Below are 11,537 nucleotides of genomic sequence, written 5' to 3'. Positions count from 1 at the left end.
AGCCAGTGAGCGGCCGGTCTGTATGTGGGATCCGAACCCTCGGCGGGAACGCCACCGCACTCCCAAGCAGCACACTGTAGCAGTGCGCCACCGGGCCGGCCCTCAGCAGGCTTTTTGTAGATTGTTTTAATTCATTTGGAGAGAATTGAAAATTGTACCAATTTACTACAGTTTCTTTTAAATGTTTATGTTTTGGTTTAAATCAAGAGATTTATGAAATCATCAAATTGATTTATTAACTAAAAATTGAAGGAGTTAGTCTGTTTCAACCTTAAAAGTGTTTTAAATATTCAAAGTATTCAAAATAATTCAGTTATTACAGTTTGTCTAAAACTGTTTAATTAAATAAGACTTATAGCTACAAATGAATATTCTATATATATGTTCTCTCAAGAAAAAATAGTGAATGAAATATTAAAATAATTTATTAATATTTCTATATTTCAAAGTACATATAGCATCCCTATTTTTTTGTGGACTAACAGAAGTGAACAAATTAACCCTGATTGTTGGATATGAAAATACAAAACCTTACATAGTGTCTGCATTTTTGTTCAGGAACAGATGTTGTCATTGTAAAAAATGGAAGAAGAATATGTGGAACAGGAGGTTGTTTAGCCAGTGCACCTTTACATCAAAACAAAAGCTACTTTGAATTCAAAATCCAGTCCACAGGTTGGTATAATGGTACTTTACTATTAAAAGTCCTAATTCTAAATATTAAGAGTAATTTTCAATATATAAGAAAGATTTAGGAGGTAATAAAAAAGCACTGAACTCAGAAGACATGGGTCTTCTACCTCTTGTTGTATGATTGTGGTTAAATTAGCTAATTTAGTTAAATTGGGTCCAATTTTCTCATCTATAAAATACAGGAGCTGCCTTATAGGAGCTGCCCTCTCTGCCTTATAGGAGCTGCCCTCTCTGCCTTACAGGAGCTATATACGAGGGTACTTCAAGAAGTTCATGGAAAAATGGAATTAAAGGATAATACAAATCTTTCCTTGTTCATATGTACGAAAGTGTTTTAAAGACAGGACATGCTGGGTAAATGTAAAGCACTAGCATCATTAATGGGATCTAAATGCACCATTTTATTTGGTCAAGCATATCGACTCTTGCTATTTTAACAGGATAAAATCAGTCTTTTGATCATGTGTTTTTCTCTTAACTCTTGTTAAGATTCCCTGATTCAGCAACTTCTGAAGCAATCATCAGATTTAGAATTCTGATAGAAGTCTAAAGCCTTTACTTCTCTTTTAAAAATTTATGGTATTTCTTGAATTGTATAGCAGTTCTATGTGATTATTATAATAGGTTAGTTAACTTGTGGCAGTATTCTATATGGGGAAATTTTATTTTTATAAAAGCTTTATTATGAAGAAACTTCTCAGGAAATAGTGCATGAGTAATATGGATACAGAATAGGAAAACTAGAGTGAAGTAAATGAATCCTACCATTACTTGACTAGCCTTGAGTGATATAAAATATCCTTCTGGGGCTTGTTTTCTAAATTAGTTTTAAATACTGATTCTTATTCATAAGTGTATGGAATAAATCTGAATCTGTCCTCCATGCCATTATAAGTTAGCTTACTGGCTACAGAATATCCCTGACTACTATAATTTTCTCAAGTATTACATACTTATTTCACAAAAGAAGCAAATATTTTCTTCAGCCCTAAATCTAATGCAAATCTTTATGTGGGTTTTCTGTTAAAGTGGCTACCCTCAATGATAACCCTAGAATAGATGGATTGTTGGAATTCGTAGCACTGATCCTGTGATGAAAGCTTGAGGCAACCATGCACAGTTCTTTAGGAGTAAGAAAACTGTAGAACCCTGTCTATAAGTGTTGTCCTGTGAAATTAACTCACCTCCTGTTACTCTCATAGTTGTCGCACTTTGTAGGAGAAAGTACAAGGTCAAATTATTTATGAAGCCAGGACAGTCAAGTCCAGACACACAACTTTCTGATGGTCTTACTCAGTCCAGAAAAATTGACTGGTTGACGACATGGTCTTAAAACCTTCCATTTATAAAATTTCTCCTGATTTTTTGTAAAAACTGAGAAGAAAACAGTTTGAGACAAAATCCAGAGCTCTAGGTATTCTGTTTGGCTGCTTGCTTCAAAAGTTAGCTTAGACCGGGCCGGCCGGTGGCACACTGGAGAGTGCACCGCTTGGGAGCGCGGTGGCGCTCCCGCCGAGGGTTCGGATCCCATGTGGAGACCGGTTCCCGCTCACTGGCTGAGCACGGTGCGGGCGCAACACCGAGGGTTGCGATCCCATTGCCGGTCCCCGGTACAGGCGCGACACGGAGGGTTGCGATCCCGTTACTGGTCAGTATAAAAGACAAAAAAAAGAAAAAAAAAAAAAGTTAGCTTAGACCAAAAGGCTTTAAATTCATCAACTTAAGGTATTGAGTAAGAAAATGATTTTATACTTTATTGTTAATTTTCCCCTCTCCATGCTATTCATGGCATATATTATGTGTCACTCAATATAGATGCAAGACCGAAGACAGCAATTTCCTACTTCTCAGAGGCAGAGCTTGAAATAGAATTCTTGGCCATTTAAATTCAACTGTAGCTTTTTTTTTTTTTTTTGGCAACTGGCCGGTACAGGAATCCAAACCCTTGACCTTGGTGTTATAACACAGTACTCTAACCAACTGAGTAACCAGCCAGCCAGTAGCTTTTTAAAAATCCTTTTTAGAGAATAATAATTATGACGATAATAGCTAACATTTTTTAATACTCACTGTGTACTTTACTTAACCATTTTTTGGAATACTTACACTGTTCTAAATGTTTTACTCAGATTATCTCATTATATCTCTGCACAATGCTGTGAGGTGAGTTCTGTTAGAATCCACAGTCCACAGATAAGAAAACAGAGATTAAGTAATTTGCCCAAGACGACAGAGCTAAATCAGGATTTAGACCTTGACAGTGCAACTCCAGGACCCACTCTTATCTCTTAGGCTGCAGTACATCTGTGGAGAACATAGTACAGTTTGCAAACTACTGTTACAAGAAGGTTTTTTTGAAAAGATTAACAGAAAACAGTTTAGTGGTGATATGGTACTTCTTTTAAAAACAGATTACACTCCTTTTTAAAATAACCCCTTTTAAATTTGTAGTCTTCAGATTTGGGGGACATTTAAACTATTTTATTTTTAGGAATCTGGGGTATTGGCGTTGCAACTCAGAAAGTTAACTTGAATCAGATTCCTCTTGGCCGAGATGTGCACAGTCTGGTGATGAGAAATGATGGAGCTCTGTACCACAACAATGAAGAGAAAAATAGGCTTCCAGCCAACAGCCTTCCACAGGAGGGAGACGTGGTGGTGAGTTTCCTGGTGGAGTTGCTTTCCACTATACATTATTAAACTTGAACTGCTTTTAGTATATACAGTTTTGCCTGGGAATTTATGGTTCAAATACCAAAGAACTAGGCTTGGATCTCATGAGGTGGTGCAACTTCCAGAACAAGCACTTGGTGTAGGTGCTGCTGCCTGACCACCTTGCTCTTCAGAGCTACCCCCAGCCACCACTGATTCTCCTGAGTTGTTTCCACTCAGGAGAATCAGTGACAGGTTGGCTGCTGGTCAGCATTTCCTGCTTCTCTCATGTGAGAGAAAACTTGGCCCACAATTTTAAAAGTTTGCTGACCCTTGTGTTAGGAAATATCAGGTATTTTTGAGGCAGGAGATCTTTTAGAGCAAATTTTCACATTATTTTGTTTCCAGAACTTTTCAAAGACCTGGACTCAAAAATCCTAAGGCTTGATGGTAACAAAGTTTTTCTTTTCAGAAAGCAAAGGAAAGGATGGCCAGTTACCTCAGTTGGTTAGAACATAGCATTGTAACACCAAGGTCATGGGTTCGGATCACCATACTGGCCAGCCACCAAAAAAAAAAGCAAAGGATAGTAACAGTTACATCTTATTAAGTCTTCTATTTTATTCTAAATGGGATATATTTAACTCTTTGCCAAAGCCACCCTGTTGAAAATGTAACCCAAAGATCCCTTTCTGTCTTTTCCACATACTCCTCCTACTGTGTTATCCAAGAGCCCTGTCCATTGAGTCCAGGCTTGTAGCTATTGATTGAGAACAGAGTCCTAGAGTCTTCTGGGGCCAAGGTGCCCTTGTACACAGAGCCTTGGCTTCCCAGCTCTGCTATAAAGTTGAAAGGAATCTGTGAATAATGAGGGAAAGTTTCTAATAATAAGATGACACAGGCAAGGAAAACCCAGGTTATTGAATTAAAGAAAGAGAACATATTTTAGAAAGAATGAGGATGTGGAAATCAAGATTTTTAATTATGATCTGATTTTTTTTCTCTTTCCTGCAATTTAAAAAAATATGAAGAACTGTTAGTTTTTAATTTAAAAAAATTTTTTTTTCCTAAATTGAGTAAAGAAAAAAAGGGGACAAAAGGCATAAACCATTTATTAAATCTACCTTTCCCTGTTCTTTTTGGATAGTTGGTTCTCTATTTGTAGATCATTGTCAGATGTCCATAATATGGAACATCCTTATTCAAGTAGCTATTTCTTGAAAGAGAAGCTTGAAGTCAAGTTGACGCTGTCAACCTGTTTACACTAAAAGATGAAATTCAAACATAGGAAAGGATATTCGGTAACAAATGTTTTTCTTTGTTCATGTTGTAAACTTCTACCATGTGTTGTTCTTGTGTCCCTCTCTCATCTCACTCATTGAGATGACTAATATCACAATTTGACAGATTTAAGAATGCCATTTTCAGTCTGTCCACATTATTAAATTAGACTTTGAGTTTTCACACCCATTTTGATAAAAGGGTTAAAAAATATGAAATATATGCAGAATCAAGACAAGTAAAGCATTACTCTCCTATATTATCTTCCTAGTTTGCACACTTGAGAACAAATTTTACCAAATTGTTGATAGTGGCATAGGATAAAGTAAAATGGATTATAAGACAAGAAAAACATTCTCATGTGTTTAAAATTTTAGTCATGTACTATTCTCTGAGGAGAAATCAAGAAAAATAAGCTCTTAATCATACAACCATTTGGTTACATGTTATATGCATACAGTAATCATATAGTACCTACACGACCTACTGCAGAACAAGGAAGGCATACATGAAACACTATGCTTAGTTTCTCCTCTTATATGCAGTCTTGAAAAGGCAAATTTCATTCTAAAAAATGCATTTTTCAGTTTAATTTTAGAGAAGCTTTATAAATATGCTATGTAATAATAATAATAATAATAATAATAATAGTATTATTATTATAAACACTTCTATAGTATTTACTATGGGCCAGGCACTCAGTGCCTGGCAAGGATTAAATTGTTTAATGCTCATAATGACCCTATGAAATAGATAATATTATTATCCCCACTTTACAGATTTGGAAAACTTAAGTAACTTCTTATATGGGGTGATTTCAAGATTATAGTTTAGGCAGTCTTATTTCAGAATCTTTTCACTAAACCTACGCACAATTATTGATAAATGCATAGAACTCATAGGGTTTTTTTATGTCATTATGGCAGAATCAAACACAGTTTCTAGATCATAGAATAGATTAGGTTAGAAAATACTTGAACTAAACTCTGCTGGGAGTGGGGGTCTCACATCGTTCCTCACTTCTTTCTTTGGTACTGGGATTTTGCTGTTATGCTGCAGGCTTGGGTTTAAAACTCGCTTGTTTGCAATAGGTTTATGCTGCCACCAGGTGGTGAAGCGTGCCTGGATTACAACCTGCTGTTCTGAACTACATTTCCAGTAGCCCCATCTTTTTAATGTAATTATGTTTTTGTTTTTTAAATGAAAATACCTGCTCACTAAAAAGGCTTATTACAGCCATCAGTTATCTTTAAATACATAAACTAAAACGAAAGGCGATCTATGTACTGTTTATCTTTCTTAATATTCTTAACTATTAAATCGTTATTTAATCTAACCCTAGCTTTACTAAGTTTTGAGGAAAATCTTCTATAGCACTTACCATATTGGCTTCTCTGGGTCTTTGCTGTGTTAACTGAAAAGAGGGGGAGTTAAGACTAGATGTTCTATAAAATATTTTTCTACCTCTAAAAAGCTTGTACGTTGATAGAATTTACCTACAGTCAGAAAATCAGAAATCCTTGAAGCCGTTTCCTTCTTTGTCTGTGATTTCTCTTTTGAAAACTTTCTGTTGTCTACTCTTAATTCTTCAAGGGAAAAAGATCTCTTTTTGTCTTGAGTTAACTATTATATAAAGTTTTAAAGAAAGGTAATATGGCATGGTGATTAAAAACGAGTATTCTGAAGCAATTCTGCGTGGGTCTAAATAGCTCTGCCACTTCCTAACTGTGCAACCTTAAGTAAATTGCTTAACCTTCCTGTGCTTTAGCTACCTCATCTGAAAAATGGGTATAATAGTACATATCTTGTTGTAAGTACTAAATGAGTACATATGAAGTGCCTAGAATAGTGCTTGGTTCATGAAAAGAGCTGTTTTCCAGCATTTTAATAATAATAATTGTTATTACTAATTGTGACTTTTTTTACCATCCATAGTATACAAAGTAATATGTTTTTATTCCATTGTTTTTTTAAAATCTTTTGAATTATTGTTTTTCTTTTTTTTTTTTAACTTGATACTAATTATCATTATATTCAGTTGTAAACACCAGTGTTACCTTGGTAATACACTTAACGTATTTGAAACCAGAATAAAGAGATAGGGAAATGTATTATTACTTTTTAGAAATAAGTTATATAAGGACATTTCTTCACAATTTGAAAATAGTGACAGGTAGTAAGCCCTAATGGTGAAAACCTCATTGTTTCTCCCCTTAAGATCAAATTCTATAGAGAACAGTGTTTTCTGTATGAGTTTAAAAGATCTCTGTTCATTGTGTGTAGTACTTATATCATTTGAATATTCAAAATACAAAATCCATATTATCTAAATATAACACTAGAATTTAAACTGTTGTCATTTGTTTTATCTCTAATGTGGACTCTTGGGATTTTACCTGATGTTTTTCCCCTGTCTAATCACTACTAATTTTTTTTTAGCTCAAGTAGAATTCTACCAAATTGTAAACCCTTAACGAAAACTATTGTGACCCTATGCTTGGTTTTTTTGTGTCCCTATGCTTGGTTTTTTTGTGTTTTCTTGCTTCCCAGTCAGAGCTTTCTGACTATTCAGGTTTTTATGAAACATTTGTATTTTCATCCTTTTTAATTTTTTCTTTCCTTTATAGGGTATTACATATGACCATGTAGAATTAAATGTATATTTGAATGGAAAAAACATGCATTGTCCGGCATCAGGTATACGAGGGACAGTGTATCCAGTTGTTTATGGTAAGCTAAAATATTTCTAATGTATTATCAGATGTGTGTTAACTTTGGCTTGGCATTTATATTAATTTTACAGCTACCATTCAGAAGTCTGAACAAGTTGTTAGTAAAGACCTTTTTTTTTTTTTTTTTTTTTAAAAGATGACCGGTAAGGGGATCTTAACCCTTGACTTGGTGTTGTCAGCACCACGCTCACCCGGTGAGCAAACCGGCCATCTCTATATGGGATCCGAACCCGTGGCCTTGGTGTTATCAGCACCACACTCTCCCGAGTGAGCCACAGGCGGGCCCAGTAAAGACCTTTTTATATGGAATGTACTCAATAGGATATTACAATCCCACTTTGCAGAATTAAGGATAATTTTTATTCTCCATGTATTAAAAAAACTGCTAAATACAGTAATTATACTTAAGTATGCAATAACCATATCCCTTTTTCATTATGTAATCTTATATTCTAGAAAGTTCCAAAAAACTTTACGGAGTTTACAGAGATCTTTCTGCCAATTATTAGCTAGGATAAGATGACCAGGAAATGTAAATACAAGGAATATTTTGGAACCAGGGATGGGAATTTTATGTAGATTGAGCATTCATTACCTTTATAAAATTACCTCAATGTTAAAGCTCTTCTGAGAGAAATTGTGACTTAAAATAGTTTCATGTTGATTGTTTTGCTTTTAATAGCCATATGTGTATAAGTGCTATCATTTCTGTACAAGGGTATCCCTCTAAGAACTGGGTTACTTAAGAGACTCTATACCACTTAATTACTTTAATTTTTATTATAGAAAATTTCAAACATATACAGAAGTACAGAGAATAGTATACTGAACCCTCATGTACCCATCACCCAGCTTCAGACAATTAACTTGTAGCCAATCCAGTTTCATCTACCCCCTCTCCCAATGCCCCTCCTGTTCCTCATCTCCCCTCCTTGGATTATTCTGAGGCAAATGCCAGACATTATATCATTTTATTTATAAATATTTTATGTGTATCTCTAAAAACTAAGGTCTCTCTCTTTTTTTAAAAAACATAACCAAACTCTGCTTTATGTTTTTATGTTACCAACTTTAAATCAACAGATATGATTTTTTCTGTCTGTAGTTTTAGTAAGTCTAAAAATATTTTCTCATTTAATTACTTTTAAGTTCGTAGATTTGGGTCATAATAAAAACTATTAACTTTTTTGTAGTAGCTTGTAAAACTAGCAGTGTTAGTGATGACAGACTGAGATGTCAGAAAAGTATGAGTCTAGTTCAAAAAGTTCATGGAAAAGTAGAATTAAAAGATAGTACAAATCTTTCCATGAACTTTTTAAAGATCTCTTATATACAATAACAAATGTAAATATTTAACAATATGATAACCAAAGCTTGTGACTTACTTTTTAAAGTTTTCATTAGTCTTCTTTTTTTCTAAAAATTACTTTTTCATGATTTTTACCTTCTGTGTCTTTGCATGGAAAAGTGTGTTTTTAAATTCAACTTAGGTAAGTATTCTTGCATATTGAAACCACCCATGTTAAAAGCACTGGTGACTTCATGAATGTCAAATCCAGGATTTAACTTCTTTCCTGCATTTATTACAAAATATGAAATACATAGTAACGTGCATTAAACATACATGTGCAGTTTAACAAATAGCTATAAAGTGTACACCCACATCATTACCACTTAGGTCAAGAAATAGAACATTTTCAGCAGCTGCCGCCATAGCTTCATTCCTTGCCCAGGGGATAATCACTATTTGACATTAATGCTAATTATTTACTTGCTGTGCCTTATGGTGGCGTTTTGTTTTTTTTTATCATCGCCACAGTCAAGATAATGAACGTTACCCCAAAAGTTTCCTCCTTCTGCTTCCTACTCCACACCCCAGCCCCAACCTGGCAGCCACTGATTAGCTTATTGTCACTGCAGATTAGCTTGCATTTTCTAGATATTCTATAAACAGAATTATATAGTTTGTCCTTTTTTTAATCTGGCTTCTTTCACCCAGTATAATTATTTTAAGATTCATCCATGTTGTAGCATGTATTAATAATGCATTCATTTTTATTGCCTAGTAGTATAGTTCATTGTGGACATAGCACAATTTGTTTATCCCTTCACCAGTTGATGGATATTAGGGTTTTTTCCACTTCTGGACCATTACAAATGAAGCTGCTGTGAACATTCAGTACAGCTCTTTGTATAGATGTACACATTCATTTCTCTTGAGTAAATGCTGATAAAAGCATTTAGAAGTCCTGCAGTCTGTAACAACATCAGTCTCCTGGTTTGGATGTATTATAGTTACATAAGGCATTACCTCTGGGGTAAGCTGGACAAAGGGCACACAGGCCTCCCTAGTGTTTTTGCAACTTCCTCTGAATCTATAATTTTTTCAAAATACAACATTTTTAAAAAGCAATACATCTTAATTGTATGAAATTGAAAAAATACAGTTAGGCAAATAGGAAAAAATTTAAATTACCTACATTCACACCATCTAGAAATAATTACTAATAATATTTTGCTGTAAATCCTTCCAGTGTTTTTGATAGATTTTATTTTTCATGTGGCTATTTTTACCCAATAGGATCATGTTTTGTAACATGGACAGCAGATGTGTTTATTCTTCTCACCTATAAACACTATGGTATTATGGAAACAGTTTATTTTATAAGTTTGTATTCATTAAAATTAAGGTGTTTGCTTCTAATTTATTTTCTTTCTTTTTCTGTCCTCTAGTTGATGACAGCGCAATTTTGGATTGCCAGTTTAGTGAATTTTATCATACTCCTCCACCAGGTTTTGAAAAAATATTATTTGAACAGCAAATCTTCTGAATGTGTTCGTTTTTAAAACTTGTATCTCTGCACTGTTAAAAGTGTTTACCATTTAATAAAGCTTTACGTGACCTATAGATGAAAATATATTCTTAAAAATATGCTTGCTAATGTTGTCTAAGTAACCAGTATATTCAGTATACCACCCGAAAGTTGAGATTTAAAGTACTTATGTTTTATGATATGAGAATCAGCATTTTGGTCAGTTTATTTAATTCTTATTTAAATAAATATAACTATGGGTTTGATTAACAGTATTACATGGCGGTATGTATATAGGTACTTAAAAGGGAATCTTTCTTACATAAAATATTTGTTTTGATAGACATGTAGAGTTGGGTGGGGTTTTTTTGTCGTTCTGAAGTTTCGACCTTATTAACTATTTTAAGTCTGCAGTCCAATAGTTTTGTGTCTCAGTGTCCTTTTTTATATGCAGAAAAAAAAGGGACAGAAATTTATATTATTGGCAACTTCATCTTTGGCAATTTATTTACTGTATAATCTATCACTTCTTAAAACTTAAATTGCCTATTTTATTATGTAATGTCATTGCTTTTGATTTGCTTTGTGAAAGGAGATAAACATTTTAATAATTGTCAGAGCATTTTATTGAAGACCATCATGTTACTTCAGTACCACAATAAGTAGTGGTTGAATAGTGATGTAGTATACACTGTCACAGACATTTAGAATAATGATACTTTAAACTTAAATTTAAATGAGATAATTCTTTTAAGACCTTTTATTTAAATGCGTGTTTTCTGTAAGGAATAATAACTAATTCAAGAATATTCAGCACTATATATTAAACACATTCTTCCCGATTTTTTAATTACACAGTAAATTTACTTCCACTTAATTGTTTCAGAAGCTTAGAGATAAATGAATCCTCTCTGTGACCCTGCGCCTTTGCCCACTTTTCAGTAAGAATCACTATCCTTTAGTTAACAGCCTGCTGACCTGAGCTAATCACTGTTCACATCTTTAGGTACATTCTCTCCTTTCAAACAAGCATGCCGAGAATGCACAGATTTCACTCCTTTTATCAACAAGAAGCAGTATGTTGTGCTAGAAAAACATGGGTGTTAGAATTGGAAGGAGATATGAATTGTGGTTTGGCTGCCTATCCCATTATCTCCTCAGGTGATTGCCTCAGTCTCTGAGTCCTAGACTCCCCCAGTTATAAGAGGGTTAATCATATTGATTTGATGATTCTATAACCAGTTAAATAAGGCAATGTATGTAAAACACCTTAATCATCATGGGCACTTAATAAATGTTGTTTCCTCATTGACTCTAAAGCAATAGTTTTCACAGACCAGTCAGACCACCAGCACCAGCAGCAGCA

General features: G+C 34.1%; 1 protein-coding gene across 1 annotated transcript in view; it reads left to right on the top strand.

Annotated features, from left to right (window-relative positions):
* The window catches only part of SPRYD7 (SPRY domain containing 7), a 17,375-nt gene extending 6,750 nt beyond the window's left edge, over positions 1–10,625 (top strand). Inside the window, exons 3-6 of the mRNA XM_008586293.1 lie at positions 559–675; positions 3,185–3,351; positions 7,254–7,356; positions 10,092–10,625. Coding sequence (XP_008584515.1) covers positions 559–675; positions 3,185–3,351; positions 7,254–7,356; positions 10,092–10,189 — 485 coding nt within the window. The 3' untranslated portion in view covers positions 10,190–10,625. The remainder of the gene's footprint in view (positions 1–558; positions 676–3,184; positions 3,352–7,253; positions 7,357–10,091) is intronic.
* Positions 10,626–11,537: the final 912 nt, after the last annotated feature.

This window comes from Galeopterus variegatus, unplaced genomic scaffold, assembly GCF_000696425.1.
Source record: "Galeopterus variegatus unplaced genomic scaffold, G_variegatus-3.0.2 Scaffold3927, whole genome shotgun sequence".
NCBI classification, from domain to species: domain Eukaryota; kingdom Metazoa; phylum Chordata; class Mammalia; order Dermoptera; family Cynocephalidae; genus Galeopterus; species Galeopterus variegatus.
Note: the sequence above shows the minus strand (reverse complement) of the source record. Positions and strands in the feature narration are given on the sequence as shown.